The sequence below is a fragment of the Leptonychotes weddellii genome, chromosome 11 (assembly GCF_054177405.1).
Source record: "Leptonychotes weddellii isolate Sample4059 chromosome 11, ASM5417740v2, whole genome shotgun sequence".
Lineage (NCBI taxonomy): Eukaryota > Metazoa > Chordata > Mammalia > Carnivora > Phocidae > Leptonychotes > Leptonychotes weddellii.
The window spans coordinates 2,323,643-2,343,278 of NC_138379.1; the positions used below are offsets into that span (position 1 = coordinate 2,323,643).

Sequence of the window (19,636 nt, forward strand, 5' to 3'; positions counted from 1 at the left end):
GCAGGAGGCCAGAATGGGTCACTCCTGGGCCCGGCTGGGAAGAGTGAGTGTGATTCCAGCTGGCAGGTGAGGAGGGGAGGGGACGGTTGCTGGAGGCACAAGTGCACAGGGACATACCCAGCCTGGCGTGCCGGAGAATTGCTGAGAGTGGTCTGGCATTGCTGGAATGTGGATGTGTGTGTGTTTCTGTGTGTGTGTGTGCTTATGTGTGTGTGTGTGTGTGGAGGGGCATATGTGTATGGGGTTGGGGCAAGGGCAGAGGGGGGCATTGATAGGCAGGACATGTCCTGACAAGGAAGTGGGGTCCAGACCAGAGTCATTCCTTCCCTGTGTCCCTTGGGGGGGAGGTGCAGGCCTGGAGCCCCCAGGCATGTGGAGTGATTGAATCACAAGGGGACACAGGTGACGGGACTGGGGTGAAGTTGCATGGTTCTGAGAGGTATGCAGGTGAGCTCTGTGCAGGAGCTGCTGGAGTAACCCAGGTGAGAAAGGATGGGGGCCTGCGGGGCAGTGGTGGGGGCACAGATGGGGACTCAAGCATTCAAGGCCATAGATTAACCTAGGCTGATCTAGAAGGTGCAGACCAGAGAGGAGTCAGGAGCATCTCCCGGGTTTCTGGAATAGGAGGTGGTCCCACCGTTGAGATTCAGAAGGAGGGTGAGGATAGAAAGAGTGGGGGAATAGGGCAGAGGTAGAGGTGTGGCTGGGGGTCAGTTTGGGGTGGGTCGGGTTGTTAGATTGGGTGTCAGCAACAGTGGACACTTGAGTGACTGATTTGTCCGTTGGTGTCTAATTCCCCGTGTGTTTACCTGACCTGTGTGCTTAGGTTCACAGTCGGCGTGTTCCTTTGTATTAAATGCCCTGTTAGAGTAACCATTCCACCATTGTCAGGCTGAGGAGCTGGGTCCAAGTTTTATGTCAGTTGTGAATTCATACTGGGTAAAAATCTTTGTTGTTCTTCCGAGGGCCCTCAAAGCCCGGCCATAGGCGGAAGAAGACCATAGCTCTCCTCTGCTTTTTCCAGAGACGCAGCCATGGTTTACGTCCGTGGCGCCATGAGCTGCGCCATCACCGTTACGTGGCGCCATGCACCAGCCGGCCCAGCGCTTTGTCACTTTGTCTATTTTTCTAAAAACTACCTCAGAAGCTAGATTTTACTTCTTTGAAAACAATTATTTAGAATCTCCCAAATTTTGTCCTTTGTTATGGAGATTAAACTGTTTCTCCCTTGTAGCTGTCAGTGTTCAGCACTGGGGCAAATTAACAGGTAATTGGAAACTTGGAACAAAGGCAGTGTCTGTCTCCCTGATCCACAAGAGAGCCGAACGTAAGTTCTCAGTGACTGTCAAGTATCTTATAATCTGAGGGTGGCCAGGTGTGTATGGAGAGGAAGTAATGCATCAGTTAAATCATGAGGACTCAGGAGCCGGGCAGACTCGACTTGGGTTCGCCCTGAATCTGCAACACTTTCCAGACATGTGGCTTTGGGGTAGTTTTGTGAGAATCTGAGGCTCTGCTTCCCCATCTGGGAATGATGATAATAATGATTGTTTTTATATTAATAGTAATAGTCATATTTGTTAAATGTAAATATATATTACATGCATTGTAATCATTACATATAAATACATAATTATGCAATTACAATTATATATACAGCAACAGTAATAATGACAATACTGTTCATTCATGGTTGTGGTGAAGGTAAATACAGTTAGTATAGTTCTTGGCATATTAGGATTCAGTAAACATTAACCACAGCTGAATCACCATCACCACCATCATCACCTTCACCATCATCACTTTCACCATCATCATCATCACCACCATCACCATCATCACCATCCTCGTCATCACCATCATCATCTTCATCACTGTCATCATCATCGTCACCATCACCACTATCACCACCATCACCATCATCACCACCATCACCCTCACCACTATGATCACCACCATCATCACCATCATCATCACCGTACTCGTCATCATCACCACCATCATCATCACCATCATCATCATCACCACCATCATCACCATCATCACCGTCCTCATCATCATCACCACCATCATCATCACCATCATCGTCATCACCACTATAATCACCACCATCACCATCACCATCATCACCACCATCATCACCATCATCACCATCACCACCACCATCATCATCACCATCATCATCATCACCACCATCATCACCATCCTCGTCATCACCATCATCATCTTCCTCACTGTCATCATCATCGTCACCATCACCACTATCACCATCATCACCATCATCATCACCGTACTCGTCATCATCACCACCATCATCATCACCACCCTCACCACTACCACCATCATCATCGTCACCATCATCATCATCATCACCACCATCACCATCATCATCATCACCACCATCACCACCATTGTCCTCTCCCACCAGGCTCTGAGCTCCTTAAGGGTCAAGACCCTTAGCCGCAGTGCTGGTACAGGACCCTTTATGCAGAAGACAGAAGCTAGAGGAGTAAAGGTGTTCCCTCAAGCAGCCCTTCAGGTCAGTGGCTGGGCTCTGGGATTCCTGACATTCTCTGCAATGTTCCGGTACTGTGTGAGTCCTCTTGCAGATTGCTTACCTGGGAGTACCGGTAACAGATTATGAAGAATACCCATCTCACCGCGCTGTAGGGAGACAGGAATATGGTACCATTTGCTCTTACTACTGCAGCAGGTGAGAGTGGACTGCAGAAAGGTCACTTACGGTGGAAATTGTCGGTGCTCTACCTGCCAGACTCGCAACTTCTCCCAGATCTGTCCCCTGCTGATCCTGCGCTGAGCCTGCCACGTGAAATGCCCATCCCAAACTCTCACGTGGCTTTTCGTTTGAGGGAATGGTCCCGGGTGTGCGTGCCCTCCCAGGAGCCCTGACTTACTCCTCCCTCGGGGCATCCTCGGGGGCTCGTTGCACATGTGTTTTCCGCTTTTCCATCCCATCACCGCCTCAAACATGGCCTAGAGCTGGCTTGCTCATTGTAGTTTTGTGGCTTCCAGCTGTCATCCACTGATTGGATCACCCATGTCAGGACTGTTCTTGCAGTGGGCTCTGCCTGAGGAGGGTGCTGGGTAAGGAAGGGGGGTGATGAGGGGTAGGTGAGCAAGGGAAGCCGGATTTGTCCGGTGCCTTCTGCACTGGCTGCACCGTGGTTTTCTGGTGGCAGGTGTGAGCACGCAGGGAGCACCCATTGTACATGGAAGGAAAGGGCTTACCAGGGAGCAGGGTGCTCAGACCTCCCAGCTCTCCTCCAAGAGGATGGTGGGCATGATGCAGCTTTCTACATGTTAGTTCCTGGGGCCGCTGCAACCCGCTCCTGCAGACGGGGCTTAAACCGCAGACATTGTCTCCTGGTCCCGGAGGCTGGAGTCTGAGATCCGGACGTGGGCAGCACTGGGTCCTCCCTGAGGCTGGGAGGGAGCGTCTGGGCCAGGCCTCTGCCCCAGCTGCTGACGGTCTGCCGGCGATCCGTGGCGCTCCTTGACGTGTACATGCACGCTTCCGTCTCTGCCTTCATCTTCACGTGGCATGTGCACATCTGTGTCCAAGTTTCCCTTGTTCGTAAGGACACGGTCATGGTGGATTGGGCCCCACCCTACTCTGTTATGACCTCATTTTGATGACGTCTGCCAAGACCCTACTTCCAAATAAATTACATGCACAGATAAAGGTGGTTAGGTTATCAGCATGTTGCAGGACACAGTCAACCCCCAATGGCGTGGATTATTTACGTTCTCTCTGATCCTGACAATAGCCCTGCGAGCTAGGTACGTGTAGGTGCCGTGATTTTCATCCTGGGAACGGGGACTGCTGGGCTGGTGGGTTCGCCCAGGATCACAAGGTTAGTGTGAGCAGTCGGGCTGTAAGCGCCTTTCTGACCGCTGAGCTCCTGCTCCTTCTGGAAGTTTCTGAATGGGGCCTTCTTGATGTTTCTTAGAGCGGGATGGTTCTTCATTGTGCAGGGCTGGCCCTCGCAGGACACAGACTCCGCATCCCTGGCTCTGCCCAAAGTGGGGTGGGCACTCTGTGATCACCCACGATCACCTGCGATCACATGGGTCCCTTGGGAGCAGGTCCCAGCCTGCGCTCCGCTCTGCGTTCACCCGCTGGTAGTCCCTTTGCTGCGGCTGCCGTGTGGGGGCCCCAGGCCTTCCTAGGGTGCTGGTATCCAAGGGAATTTGAGTTGGGTGTCTGTGTGGTTGGAACCGGAGGCCAGTGGGGACTCCCGAAACAGAAAGTGGCAAGTTATCACTGCCCCCACCTGGTCAGTCGGGCAGATCTAGTTTGTTGTGCCGAAGTTTCCCGATACTCTCCTCACTCAGCCAGGGCTGGGCGGGGCTGCGGGTAGTCATGAGGCATCTCTGAAGCGAGCATCCGGCCCCCACCCAGCCTGGTAGCCCCAGGAGGAGCTCTGAGGTTACCCCTGAATTCAGCCTTTGACACTGGCGAGGGACAGACGGAGCATTCATGCCTGCCAGGTCAGGTTTCCTGGGCCGAACTGCTGAACGCTCCTCATTGTTGAGAGCAGCTAGCTTCCCGGAGGCTCAGGCTCAGGACCCACGGAGGAGGGCCTCTGCATTCCTGGGCGTGCAGAACCCCCAGGAGACAGTTGGTCCTAGCCTCCTGTCCTTTCTGAAGGTTTTTGCGGTGACAAAGCAAGCCCTTGAGCTCCTGCTGATGGCTATTCAATAGAACATAATTTTAATTCAATAGAAAACGAGAAAGCTCTGTTAGAAGCAGATGTGACCTGGTGTATGTGTTTTGTGGCTTATTGAACTCTCACAGAAGGGACCCGGGAGCATGGCCAAGGCACGGCCTTCAGGTTCTTAGTGGCACTGCTAGGTTTTTGAAAAGTGTTTGTGATTGATTTGCAGGCACAGTCTACACTATTGAAAAATGAGCTTTTGGGGCGTCTGGGTGGCTCAGTCAGTTAAACGTCTGCCTTTGGCTCAGGTCATGATCCCCAAGTCCCGGAATCAAGCCCCATATCGGGCTCTCTGCTCAGCGGGGAGCCTGCTTCTCCCTCTCCCTCTGCGCCTCCCCACCCAGCTCATGCTCTCTCTCGCTCTCACTCATTCGCTCTCTAAAATAAAGAAAATCTTTAAAAATTACTCTTGTGGCAACTGATGGGATTTTTAAATCACACTGTGTTTCACTGTTGCCTTCCTCTCTGCTTTGGGAGGGGTGGGCTCGGTGTCCCAGGGCTGTTAGTTCAGAGCCCATGTGGGCAAGCAGATGCTTGCCGCGGACGTTCCTATCCGAGAGGTCAGGAGCGGAGACCTCCGTCCGTACCTGAGATGTCGAAGTGCCGCCTATGTGAAGATTAAATCATGCAGTAATTTGCTTGAGCCGCGGTCCTCACAGTGTGCTTCCCTGAGTTCACGCTCGTGAGAAGTGTAGCAGGGGGCCCGACCCGGACCTGCTGCCCCAGGTGCTCTGTTGGGTGGGTGGGGGGGGGGGGTCGGCACTGTTGCCATGGCGCTGGGATTGGAGAAGCTCCACGCAGGGGCAGGAGCAGCCCAAGGCAGTAAAAACACCACAGGTGCCACGGGGGTCTGAGTCAAGGCCACTGAAGCCCACGCTTCCGTCCCCGCCATTCTCCTTTTGTATTTACTCAGGGTTTCCGTCCAGGCGACATCCTGGAACGCTGGGGGTCCCGCCGCGCAGAGGACCTGGATGGAAACACCTGGACATCTCTGGCCGCGTGCCGGGTGAGCGTGGGCTGTGCCACTGACCAGGTGTCTTGTCCTTCCCCGCAGAAGTGCATCCGGTTTAACCCGGACGCCACCGTGTGGGTTGCGAAGCAGCGGATTCTGTGCTCCTTGACCCAGAGCCTGAAGGACGTCCTGAACTACGGGCTGTTCCAGCCAGCCAGCAACGGGCGGGATGGGAAATTCCTGGACGAGGAGCGGCTCCTGCGCGAGTACCCGCAGCCTGTGGGCAAGGGCGTCCCCTCCCTGGAGGTACTGCCTGCTGCCTCGTGGCCTGGTCACGGGGTGGGGGGCGGGGAGGACTTCACGGAACTCCAGATTTGATTTGGATTGGGAAATGACCCCCACATGAAAAGTGAGCTTGGGGTCTTGAGGTGGCCCTTAGTTTTGGGAATTTCAGACACCTGCACGGTTTCCGACCCCTTTGGTTCCTTACTGTGGATTGGATGAATCTGTTGGGGAGAAATCTTGGGATGCGCACACGAAGGGTCTGACTCAGGCTCACGTCACCGGGACCTGCGGGTCTGGGGGTGCAGGATGGGGCTTGTGTCTGCCTCCCCGACTCGGTCTTCCTGCCCTGGGGTGTGGGGTGGCCAGGGGCCGTCCAGCTTTGACCTGAAGCATGACTTCCAGCTTCTTGCTGGGGAATGACCAGGGGGCCTGGACCTGCCGTGGCCGTGGGCCTGCCGTGTGACGGGTCAGTGTGCAAGCTGGGCACCCAGATGCACTTCCATGTACGTGTGACATCAGTCCCTGCTGCTCTGGCCCCCGGCTGGCTGCATCCCCAGGTTCACACACGGTCTTGCCCTGTGACGTATGAGACCGCCATGCGAGCGGCTTTTTTCATGTTGCATGGCGGGACTGGGAGCGGCGGGTGAGGACGCTCACCTCAGCCCCATCAGACAGGGAGACGCCGCATGTGTGGAAGCGTAGCGGGCCCTTCAGCAACCTCAGTGTGTTCTACAGCATTCGCAGTGAGGAGATCATTCTGAGGTCAGGAGGTCACGAACTAAGGCTGGATCTCATCTGCACATTTCTAAGCCTGATAGTGACATTGAGGCTGAGGTTTGGGGATCCCCATGTAGATGGAGCAGTTGTCAGCCTGGAGGGAGGGGTTTTGGTGGAGGAAAAGATGGGGTGCCACTTGGCGTCCTGTGGCTCCCTGTTCTGACCTCAGTTTGCTCATCCATAAAATGGGTATCCTTTGGAAAAAAATCCCTTGTTGGGGGCCTAGGTACCAGACGCTTTCTAAGCATGTTCACCAGGCACAAGGTGTCAGGGTTCTTGTCTTACGGAGCTGACACTCGAGTGGGAGGTGACAGACTGGGAACAGTAAATGAACGGTTCATTTCAGGGACTGGTGATTTCCGTAATGACAGTGAAGCCCGGCGAGAAGACCGGGACGTCCAGAGCCTCCGCTTGATCCGGGAGGCTGTTGGAGGAGGCCACTCTGGCTGGTCCCCACTCACCCCTGAGAACCGAATGGGAGGGTGTGGGGATGCACAGTAACCTGGGCAGGGTGCTGCTGCTGTTTCTAGAAGGACAGGCACACGCATTCGCCCCCCCCCCCCCCGTGTCCTGTCTGGCCACTTGTGTCCCAGGAGCCGAGCTGAGAGATGTGCGGGGGAGCATCTCTGCTCCTGCGTGTGTATTGCCCCACAGGGGGCTTGGTCCAGTCCTGGGAGCTGTGCAACCTGAGTCCTCCACCCAGCCTCTCTGGGCCTCGGGTTCCCAGCTTTGAAATCGGGGGAGCGTGAGTCGTGCCTGCTCAGGGGGCCTAAGGCTCCAGCCAGGTGCTCCATGCACGAGCTGGTGAGCTCCTTGCTGTGAGAGACCCGATGTACCTCCACGTAGCCAGCTCCCTGCGCCTCTGTCCCGCCAGGTGACCCTCGGTGCAGAGTGAGACGGGCCTGGCGCTCCACACATCAGGGGCGGGCACGGCCGTGAGCTCTTTGCCTCCGAGAATTTCCGTAGAATATGGTTGGCTGCCTAGGAAACATGGAGGAAACAGCAGGAAAGGGTTTGCCTTCCAGGGCCTGCATCCCTCTGCGGCCACGAGCTGGAAATGCTGGTGACTCTGGAAACAGACATCCTCCTCCGAGCACTTCCTGTCCTGCCAAGAGGCGGTAGCATCCCTAGTATATATTTTTTTAAAGATTTTATTCAGTTATTCATGAGAGGCAGAGAGAGAGAGGGAGGCAGAGGGAGGGAAGAAGCAGACTCCCCGCTGAGCAGGGAGCCCGATGCGGGGCTCGATCCCAGGACCCTGAGACCATGACCCAAGCCAAAGGCAGACGCTCAGTGTCTGAACCACCCAGGCGCCCCAGCCCTAGTGTATTTTTATAACCAGAAGTCCACGAGACTTGAACTCCATTAGACTTGTCAGCTAGTGAGCCCCCACCTCTCCCGACGTCACTACCAGGGACTCCTGAAATCTCAGAGGTTTGATGGGGGAAAACAAGGGGGACAAGGGGCTCCCTGCAGCCCAGGGCACTGGGCGCACAGACAGATCAGGAAGCTGAGTCTCAGATGGGGGGAGTGTCCGGCCAAAGCTGGTGGGACGCTGCCGAGGCTGGACTCGGAGCAGATGTCTCAGCTGGGAATCTTAATGAGTGCAAATCCTGACACCCACCCCAGCCTTCAGTCGTGTCCCTCGAAGGGGTGGGGGCCCCTGGGCGGGGTATCAGTTGTAGGTGCTGGGGTTCAAGGCCGACTGACACCTGTAGGTTCCTCTTGGGCACTGACTGCCTCGGAGCGAAATGTGTAGTTTCGGGTTCAGAGGAGGCGCTGTGTTTGAGGGACTGAACGTCGCCGAGAGTCCTGGGGGGGGCGGGCGGAGGCGGCGGGGACGCTGGCTTCACCAGGCCGGCTTCATAGGGGTGGGCGTGGAAGACTCGTCCTGGTTTGTTGACGGGGCCACGCGCACGGCCCTGAGGACCGCGATCAGGGCTCATGAGAGGAGCGCCGGCCGTGGCTTCTCCGTGGGAGGATTTGACTCCTCCGTCCCCTCAGGTTGCTCTGGTTTCTTTCCCTGGCTTTTCAGCCACGTGGCCGCGGGCCTTCACAGGTGCGAGTCCTGCGCTGTCAGGGTCTGCAGAAGGAACACGGTGAGTTTACCTGACGTGGGAGGAGTTTGCTGTGGGCCCCCAGCCTTCCGCGAAGTCGCTGAGGACAAGGCCGTGTTTCCGTGGAGTACTCTGTGACGTAGTCACATGTCTTCTCTTTTCCTGTTTCCGTTTCTGTGCAGTTTCGATACAAGAAGCGCGTGTATAAGCAATCCAATCTGGACGAGAAGCAGTTGGCCAAGCTGCACACAAAGGTAGGCGGGGATGGCTGGCTTTCACACGCCAGCCTCATGTCTCGTATGTGGCGTTCTGTCTCTGCAGGTCAGGGGAGCTCCTTGGGCACCCTGCTCCTCTTCCTGGGGGGCACCCTCTCACCCTCTGGGCACCTGCCGCGTGCACATCGTGGTGGGCGGGCCCGGGATGTGCAGGGGCACCGGGATGCCTCTCTCCATCACTCCCCGAGGCCCGCCTGGCTGCTCGGGGGCAGGGGGGCTCCGTGAAGCCGGTGGGGGCTCGGGCAGGGGTGCATGAGGTTTCCTCAAGGGCGGGGCTCTGGAACAGGCTGGGTTTGGATATGTGCATGGTAGCAAAGGTGCACGCCTTGCCTGGGCACGGGTGTCCTCTTTGGGCGTGGCCCACGTGGGCCTGACTAAAGCACGTGAATGAACATGCACTCCCGGGTGCCCAGCAGAGCCCCCGGACTTGGCCATGCTCTCCTGGGTGACGAAAACATGCTGGGTGACAACTTGCACATGGACAGCCTCAGAGGGGACGCTGCTGTGTGCACGTCCCCGCCTGGGTGTTTCTGGGAGGAGGGGAAGCCCTTCTCTCTGTGCCACCACTGCTGACAGACAGGACACATTAAATCGGAGCGATTAAAGAGCTGTTTACACAAACCGCAGGGAGGTGAGTCCCGCCCGTGGCCGTGGCCGGCAGCGGCGGGAACGAGAGGGTTGAGGTCAAGAGCCATGGGCTGCGGTCCATGAGCGTTGGCTTCCTGGCTGGACTTGCGGCAGGAACTCCTGCCCTCTGTCGGGGTCGCTGTGCGTGTCCACGGGCAGGAACTCCTGCCCTTTGTCGGGGTCGCTGTGCGTGTCCACGGGCAGGAACTCCTGCCCTTTGTCGGGGTGCTGGGGCTGGAGCGTGGTCGCACCCACGTTAGCACCGAGGAGGATTCTCGAGGATGTGGCACACAGGGAAAGGCCGTGTCGGGAACTGCGTGGACACTGCCCGTGGCTCACCCTGGTGCTGCCCAGGTGAGCTTACCTGGTGCTGTGAGCCCACAGCAGATGTTCGCAACCAGTGGGCTCCCCCGCCTTTTGTTCTGTCCCCCATTTGTATCACAACAGGTGCGTGGATCTTTGTTGTGCTCAACGGGTTATGATGCACCATTATTTATTAATGTGCTCAAGTTGTCCAGAGGTGGCCGGTGGCGGCCCGTCTGCCTGGCTCCCTGCCCTCTGGTGTGTCCCCACCGTCCTCTGAGTACTGACAGCTTTGTGGCACAGCTAATGCTCCGGGTCCTTGTGCACATTCCCGCCCAGCCCTGGAATCCGCCTGGGGGGTGGTGTTTCAACCCCAGGGTCTGCAAGCTTCTAGTTTTTTTTTGATGACCTTTTAAAGTATAGATAAAAATGTGTTTTTTGGATTTTAAAAAAATCAATTACTAAAATGTTTCCACAAGTGTGTCTTGTGTCTTTGGGTATTTGTTAATTTTGGCTCTGGAATGTAGGTAGAGTGTGCAGGTGGAGATCCAGCCTGTGTCAAGAGTTTGCTTCTTCAGATGGAGGCAGACGCGATACCGTGGTTATCCTCGGGAGGCTGGGGCTGTCTGCTCCATGGCAGGAAATCATGATTTCTGTTACAGACAAGGCCGGGCTAAGCTGGGGAAACGTCCCTCCCCCACCGGGGTTGACCCACGGATCGTTTTGACCCCACGGGAAGTGATTGTCTCTTCACCTTGAATTGCTTTGTGACCAGGCATCTCTGTTTCTGTCCACGTAGTCACAGGGTTCACCAGAAAGCGGATTAGCGGAGCGAGAGGCTCCCCTATCTGCTCTCCATTGCAGCTGCTGCTTAAGAGATTAGACCGCACAAACGTCAATCCTCGGGCCTCGCTCCCCGGAGATGGGAGTCTGAAGCTCTGGGGTGGACCCTGGACACTGTAGTTTATCAAAGTGGTCCAGGTGGCTCATCCTTTCAGAAGCGAAGGAACGTCCCGTGGCTCTTGGCACGGATGTGAAAGGCGAGAGAGTTCTAGAACCTTCATCCAGGACAGGCTGGTTACATTGCCCGGTGCTGGACTCCACGCTTGGCGCTGGGGCTCCAGATGCAGCGAGCCCCTGCCTGGCGGGTCTGCCGTGCCCCGTGCAGGGACGGCTCCCTCTCCAGACTGCAGTGCACCCTGTAATGAGCCTTCCTGGGACCTGTAAAGGCATTTCTGTTTTTTTATTTTTCCCCTTAGACCAATCTGAAAAAATTCATGGACCACATTCAGCACCGTTCGGTGGAGAAGATCGTCAAAATGCTGGAACGAGGCCTGGATCCGAATTTTCATGACCTGGACACTGGAGGTGGGTCCTGGGTGGGGGAGGACTCCGGTAAGCCTCGCGGAAGCACGGGCGCAGTCCAAAAATGCGCTTACACGCGCACGCCTTGCTCCCCCTGCTGGAAACCCACCTCCTTACGCATGTGGGCTGCTCATCGTTTGTGGGTCAGAACAGCACAGAGCTTCCCGAACTCAGCGCCCGCGACCGTGAGGCTGGACAATTTCTTCTTCTTTAAACAATTCCAAATGAGCGGTGACTTTTATTTCCTCTTCCCTCCCCCTTAGTTCTATTGAGATATAGCAGATCTGTAACACCGTGTTAGTTTCAGGCTGGGGCTCGGGATTGGATACTTGGATACTTGGTTACATTGTGCACTGAGGACCGCAAGTCTGGTTAGCATGGGTCAGCACAGAGTTACAGTTGTGATGAGAACTTCTAAGATCTGCTTTCTCAGCTGGGACTGGAAGTTTGTACCGTTGGCCACCTGCATGCTGACCCCACCCCGCCTCCGGCAGCCAGCAGTCTGCTCTGTGTTTTGGGGGTCGGTGCTTTTGGATTCGGTGTGTAAGCGGTATCACGTGGTGTCTGACTTAGTTCACTTCGCACGGTGCTCTCGAGGTCCATCCATGCTGTCCTAGTGGTGGAGGATCTCCTTCCTTTTTGTGGCGGGATCGTACTCCATTGTGGGGCCGGACGGCTGTCTGTGGGGGGGGTGTGTCCTGGGTTGTAGGATGTTTACAGCCTTGCTGGCCTCCACCCCAGGCACTAGTCGCACCCCGAGCTGTGACAGCCAGACTGTGCGCTGACATTGCCCGGTGTACCCTGGGGCAGAGCGCAGTCCCCGGCTGAGAGCCTGTGCAGTGGGACACGGCGAGCTGGGCTGGCCGAGAGGGCTCAGGTAGTCTTCATGGCACCTGGGGGCGTTTGTCCCCCTAGGTTGGTCACCCCAGGCTGGAGAGCGTTCCCCTTGGACTCAGTCCCTGTGGCGCCCCCTCCCCCACTCCTGGTGACTGGCCAGCTCTGTGCCTGGACCACTGTCACCTACATGGGTTACCGAGCCCACGGCAGGTGCAGGTGTCAGCTCAAGAACGAAGCTTTCTCATCATCGCTAGGGGCTCCTCTGACCCCTGGAGCTGGGGCAGGACCCCACCTGTGCCCATCCAGCCGTGCCCGTGCCCGCCCAGCACACGCTGTGGTGCCGTGATCCGTGATCACCGCTCACACGTGTGTCTCCGCAGTTTAACTTCTGACCACAGCTTCAGTGCCTGAGATGCAGGGAGATGGACATGTGGCAAGGGGGGACACGGAGGGCACACGTGGCTGGGTCACGGAGGGAACACGTGGAGAGGTTGTGTGTCTGTGGTTTCCTCCTTGGGCCAGCCTTTTACCTGGGGACCCATTTGCCTCCCTCCCGAAGCCAACACCCCGAGAAGCCGTCACATGTCTGAGACAGCCATGAGTGTGGGACGGCAACCACGGGAGGTGAGCGCTCCCAGGTTGCAGTCTGGGGAGGTGCCCCGGCCGCAGAGGGTCGGGGGAGAACGGCAGTGTGAGGTGCTCCGCGATGACGGTACCTGTGGGCCGGGAACATCGGGGCATCCACCAGCAGTGTGTGTTTCGTGTCTCACACGTGGAGTGTCGTCCATCAGAAAGGTCCTGTCATGTTAGCAGCACAACGGGATCTCAAGGTGTTTTCTCCTTGTTTTGGACCCACAGGGACGACCCGTGGTTGGCTCTCATGGGCTGCGTCCAGACAACAGGTCATGTGACCGACCTGTCCCGAATCTCCTGGGATGGCCCGGGTTTTCACACTGAAAGTCCCACGTTCGGAAGTCTCCTTGGTCCCAGACAAACTGGCACAGTCGGTCACCCTAAGCGTGACCAGGGCCCTTAATAATTGCAGCTTTGGTTACGTGAGGACCTGTTAGGGTCCAGTGATGTGTCAAGGGCCCGAGGTTGGGGAAGCAGCCCTTTCGGCTTGAGGGATGCACAGGAGGTAAAGAAATCTCCATGGAACAACCTGTCAATGGGAACAAAGCAGCCTGTGATTACAGCTAACCATCTGGTGCCTAGTCTAGTGGAAATTTTAATAAGTAACGGCAAAAGTTGTATGAAGACATAAAGCCTCGCCCACTGGGGTCTCGAGGCACATCTCCTGCTTTGACTGGAACCTCTGGGACAAGACGCGTGGTGTTCTGAGCCCCGAGGAAGGAAATAAAACTAACAATCTGAGCAAAAATTAGTTTAATGCTTTTATTTCATGCTGTGTTCCCAAACTTGCAAGAAGCCCAGGCACAACAAAGGCAGGGTGTTAATAAAGCCAGAAACATCTTTCAACTCTTAGCATGTATTGAGAAGTAAAAAACAGAATTTTCATTGATTGAGTGGATCTCACCGGGCACCTGTGATGTGTCTGGACTTCACTTAGGAGATCCAATTACACAGTTAGTTTCCAGGGCGGTGGTAGCTCATCAGCTTGTCAGGCTGCTATTTGTCATCTGTGCCGAGACGTGCCCCGCGCCTCCAGGTGTCACTGCAGCCCGGCTCCCGGGAGCCCCTCCTGGCTCCCACACGGCCCAATTAGAAGCTTCCGTGGACACTCTGGATCCCCGTACACTGAAGCAGCGCCCCCTCCGAGCCTTGGCTTTGAGAACAGAAGGGGCTTCTTGGATGGGTAAACAGGAGAGGGGCAATTTGAGCAGACATGATTCTGGAACCTCGTAAACGTCAGTGTGCAGAGGGTGGGAGACAGACAGATGAGGTCTGCGGGAAGACTGTTCCCCGTGCATTGGCCTGGTCAGATGCACTTCCTGGTACAGAGAGGCTTGTCTGGAAATGGGAGCTCAGGTAGAATATCCAATTATTTCAGGGTCATGTTTCAGTAAGGGTCTAGGTGACTCATTAAGGTGCACGTAGCCGAGGAAGATGCAGCACTGTCAAGCAAGTAAGGAATTGGGGTGAGCACAGGGGCAAGGGCCCGCAGGAGGGGCCCTGGGCTTTGGGACATCTGCCAGGGCTGGCCAGGGGCAGAGGAGGTCATTCTGGCACTCCTCACAGCAACCCATGTCACGACATGCACACGTGGCCATACACATGGCCATGGGCAAAGGCCCTGTGGTCAGGAGCATCTCCTCAGGGGGCCAACTGGGGACGGGTCAGCAGCAGCATTGTCCCATCAAACCATCACCTGCAGCACGAGCCTTGTGAGCCTTTAATGCCTACACAAGAACAACAATGATGTTAGAGCAGTTTTTGATTTGCAGAATTGTTATGAAGATATTCCAGAATGTTCCACCTGCACCCCATAGCCCATTTTCACTGATTCCTGCCTTACCAGAGTAGGGTGCATTTTGTAATTAATGAACCAGTCCAGATAGGTTGCTATTAACTAAAGTGCATGCTTTCTTCATAGTTTATTAGTAGTTAATGTCCCTTTTCTGCCCCAGGAGCCCTCCTGGCACGCAGCTGTCTTGTCGCTGTAGAACCCTCTTCCTTGTGACAGTTTCTAGGGCTTTCCTTGTTTGTGCTGACCTTGGCCATTTTGGGAACTGGTCAGGCATTTTGCGAATGTCCCCCTTGTTGGCGTTTGTCTGGTGTGTGCATCGTGGTCAGACCAGGTTGTGGGTTTGGGGGGAGGACCCCAGGGTGAAACGCCCTCCCACCCCATCACGTCCGGGCTCATGCTCCACACCGGACTCATCCCCGTGACGGTGGCCTTGGTCACCTGGCTGGGGTGCGCATCAGGTCCCAGCTGTACGGTCCCTCTCTTTTCCCCTTTACGGACTGTCGTCTTTGGAAGGAAGCCACTAAGCACAGCCCACAGCCAACATATGGGGAGTTAAGTGCCATGTCCTCGAGGACAGAGTATCCACACATGTGACAGAATTCTGCACGGAGGTTTGCCTTTTCTCCCCCATTCATTTATTTACTCTAATACTCATTTACCCTCGGTTATTCCTATCCATGTGGACTGATGGGTATTCATGATCTGGGTCAGGACCCCATGCTTCATTTCATTGCTCCCACTGCTCCAGCTCTGGCCACTGGGAGCTCTTTCGGCTGGCTCCTGAGTCCCTTGGACAGACCCCATCAGTGTGGGTCATTAGTTTTTGACCCCTTGCTTACTTTCTGGTACTAGAAGGTGACCCAGGTTCATCCTGTGTATTTCTTGCCCAGACCTAGACCCCGCCAGTCGTCCAGGAGCCTGGTTCCTCTTACTGGAGAATGGTCATAGGAACCAAGATCTGGGTGCTGGGTGTGCTCATTGCTGTTGGGTTGCACTCGCTTCCGGAGCAACAAACCGTGTGTGTGTGTGTGTGTGTGTGTGTGTGTACTGACTTGTGAATATGTGTGTATCTACAAATGCTTCTGTGTGTAACCATCTGTATCTGTATTCAGCTCAACGTGAGTGCATACTGAGGTCTCCAGTCTGATCCACGGCCACATGGATCCATGCAGTCCCTTCCCTGGCTAATCCATCACCTCCCCACCGATAGTGAGACACCTGGCTGCCACTCTATGCCATCTGTTTATCTAGTTGTTCAATCTCAGGACCCGTGAATAGTGGTTTCACAGTTGTTGACCTGCACCACACGTCAGAGGCCACTTTCTGAGCTGATAAGAGCACAGCGCTTACCTGGGTTTGCTTTGCCTTTCTTCTTGCAGACCACGCCCGTCCGGAAGGCACTTAATTCCCCTCACCTGCCCCCTGCTCCCTCCAGTGAGGCTGTTTCTTACATTTGTAATACAGTTCCAGTCTTGTCACATTCTGCATTCCAAACCAGGATCCCATAGTCTTCTCAATGAATTTTTAAAACTTCATTTAAAAATGTGCATGCATTGAGTTTCACTCTGTGTGCTGTGGAGTTTATGATTTTGACAGATGTTTGATTCCTGTGTTCACTGCACAGGGTCATAGAGAATCGCTTCATCACCTAAAACAATCTTCGGTGCTTTTTACCCATTCCACCCTGCCCGTCTCTGCAACCCCTGGGACCACTGATCTGTTTACTTCCTGCATAGTTTTGTCTTTTCTGGAATGTCAGATAATTGGAATGAAGCAGTGTGGCTTTTTCAGGCTGGCTTCTTTTTCTTTCTTTTTTTTTTTTTTAAGACTTTATTTATTTGAGAGAGAGAGCATGAGTCAGGGGGAGGAGCAGAGCGAGAGGGACAAGCAGAGTCTATGCTGAGCGTGGAGCCCCATGTGGGGCTCGATCTCACAACGCTAAGATCATGACAGGAGCCGAAATCAAGAGTCGGCCGCGTAACTGCCTGAGACCCAGGTACCCGTGGACTGGCTTCTTTGATTTAGCAGGATGTATTCAAGATTTAGCCATATTTTCTTGTGGCTTGATAGCGCTTTCTTTTTCTCATTAATAGTAGTCCACTATATGGATGCCCCAGGTTTGTGTACCCGTCCCTGTGGAAGGAGATCTTGGCTGCTTCCAGTTTGGGGCTATTATGAATAAAGCTGCTGTAAACTTTTGTGGGCAGGTTGAGGTGTGGATGTGAGTTTTCACATCAGCTGGGTGAATACCAAGGAGGGCAGTTGCTGGAAGATACGGTAGAACATTTTTGTGGTTTTGTAAGAATCCGCCACAGTGCCCTCCGAAGCCGTGCACCGTTTTGCGTTCCCGCGAGCAGCGGTTGGGGGCTCCTAGTGCTGGATGGGTGCTGTCAGCGTCCCGCATTGTATCTGTTCTAGTAGGTTTGTGGTGCTCTCTGCTCGTTCGGAGGCTTGCGTTTTTGCTTGCTCAAAAGGTCCCATCCTTTTCCAGTTCCTGATCTGGTAGGTCCTGTGTGTCTGCGTCAGACCGCGTGAATCCCCATGAGTCTCCCTCAGAAGAGAACCCCCCGGCTGCCCACCCCCGTCCGGGAACAAGAACCGTCCACTTTTAACGTGTCCGACCTTGAAGCAATTCGCACGTGCCTCCTGCCTCCACGAGCCTGCATGGATGGCCTAAGCCGGGAACCCGGCTGCAGGGCTGGGCCTGGTGCTGTGGGGAGCCCTGCCCGCGGGGTTCCCCAGACCAGGTCTGCCTGTTCTCCCCAAAACCGGCCACCCCTCCTCCTGGCAACAGAGGGTTGTGTCTGGAATAGGAGGCCCGGTTCTTTTCCCGGCTTCTCCACACCTGCCTCCCTTCTGTGTCTTTCCTGTCGTCGAAGATTTCCTCACACGAAAGTGAGTCGTGTCCGCTTCTGTTCACAAACCTCTATAACCAAGCACCTGCGTGGGGCCGTCTCCTCTCCAGCACGTGGTCTGGGAGAGTGTCAGGAGGATAGTCGTGATTCTTCCATTCGTGGGAAATGGCAGGAAGCACAAGAACAATGCCCACCCCCAGCCCCAGCCCCCCAGTTCGTGGGCTCCTGTGAGAAGCAGTTGCCAGAATGTTCAGAGGGGCCGACCACTTGGGGAAAACTGCCACCACCCTCCTTACCTGCTTACTGGCGTCAGAGGCCTGTGGGTCGTTTGGGTGAGTCTCATATGCTCACCTGGGCACTCGTCATGAGAAAGTGTCCACCTCGTCGACGACCACGCACCTGAGAAGATGCTGTGGATCTCGTTCTCTTCCGTGGTGGGGATGGGGTGTTAATCAGATATCCGAGTGGACTAGTCTAACAGACTGGAAGAGTCTGTGCTTTCTCACGATTTAACCCTGAAACGTTGAATGCAGACTAACGCTGGAGGCGCTGGTGTGTCCCCACAGAGCTGTCCATCCTGCAAAGGGCCTTCCAGGCCCACGGTCCCCGCCTGCCCTACTGTCTGTGGTAACTGGGCAGTGAGTAGCCTGGGCCCCACGCGCTCTGCAAGCAGGTGCTGGGAGAGGAGGAGGGCTGAGCTCGTACATGACCCCTCAGCAGGTACGGCAGGTGGCGTGGTTGCTGCGGACGTGTCAGCTGGTGAGCTTGTGAGTAGTCAGAGGTCCTTAACCTGGAGGATGCGCCAGTCTTTTTATTATACAGAGGAGGTGCAGGGCGGAAACACCAAACTTTGTCTTCCTTTTAAAAATGTTTGTCTATGTCTATTTTGCAGCATATTCAATGTTAGTACCATAAGGCGTGTATAATTTTTTATTAAAAATTTTATGAAGATGTAACTTACATCTTTGTGTTTTGTAAGGCTTTATTGAGATGCATTTTGCATACCACTAAATTTAGCCATTGGAAGTGTACAATTCAATGGTTTTTTAAAGACCTGCTCAGAGTTGTACCATCGCCGCTGTCTTTAGGACACCCAAACAGGAGACCTCGTGCCCATCTGCGGTCACGCGGCGGCCCCCTCCCCGGCCCCCGGTCTACTTCTTGTCTCTGCGCATTTGCGTCTTCTGGGCGTTACAGAGAGATGGAGTTGCACAGTACGAGGTCCCTTGTGACTGGTTTCTCTCACTCAGCAGCATGGTGTCAGCATCTATTTAGGTGGGAGCGTGTGATGGTGCTGTGTCCCTTTTCGTGGCCAAGTGACGTTCCATTGGATGGGCCACTTTTGTTCATCCACTCATCAGTTGGGGCCGCTTGGGCTGTTCACACTTCTTGGCTGCTGTGGACGCGTGTTTTTATCCTTCTCGTGCACGCACCCGGGGGACTGCTGGGCCCTGCGGTAACTCCGTGTTGAACCTTTTGAGAAGCTGCCAGATTGTTTTCCAGCATGGTTGCACCCTTTGGCATCCCACCCACGGTGCGTGGGCGGTCCAAGTCCTCCACAGCCTTGCCAACCTTCCTGTCACCTCTCTTGTTTATTACAGCCATCTTATGTGAAGTCATATCTCCCTGTGGTTTTATTTGTATTTCCCTAATGACCGGGTGATACCAAGCATCTTTTCATGTGCTTATTGACCATTTGACCATTTGTATATCTTTGGGGAAATGTCTATCTGTATCCTTTGCCCCCGTTTTGATTGGGTTATTTGTCTGTTCTTGTTGAGTTGTGAATGTTCTTTATATATTCTGGATACAAATCCCTAATCAGGTATGTGGTTTGCAGATACCTTCTCCCACTCTGTGGGTCATCTTTTCACTTCCTTGATGGTGTCCTTTGATCCACCAAAGTTTTTTTTTTTTTTTAATTTTATTATGTTATGTTAGTCACCATACAATACATCATTAGTTTTTGATGTGGTGATCCACGATCCATTGTTTTCGTATAACACCCAGTGCTCCATGCAGTATGTGCCCTCCTTAATACCCGTCACCGGGCTAACCCATCCCCCCTCCCCCCTCCCCTCTAAAACCTGTTTGTTTCTCAGAGTCCATAGTCTCTCATGGTTCATCTCTCCCTCC

General features: G+C 54.7%; 1 protein-coding gene across 1 annotated transcript in view; it reads left to right on the forward strand.

Moving 5' to 3' along the window:
* Positions 1–19,636, forward strand: part of SHANK2 (SH3 and multiple ankyrin repeat domains 2) — a 457,214-nt gene that overhangs the window by 87,782 nt on the left and 349,796 nt on the right. The window contains exons 4-7 of the mRNA XM_081798461.1: positions 3,713–3,736; positions 5,794–5,997; positions 8,993–9,064; positions 11,275–11,383. Coding sequence (XP_081654587.1) covers positions 3,713–3,736; positions 5,794–5,997; positions 8,993–9,064; positions 11,275–11,383 — 409 coding nt within the window. The remainder of the gene's footprint in view (positions 1–3,712; positions 3,737–5,793; positions 5,998–8,992; positions 9,065–11,274; positions 11,384–19,636) is intronic.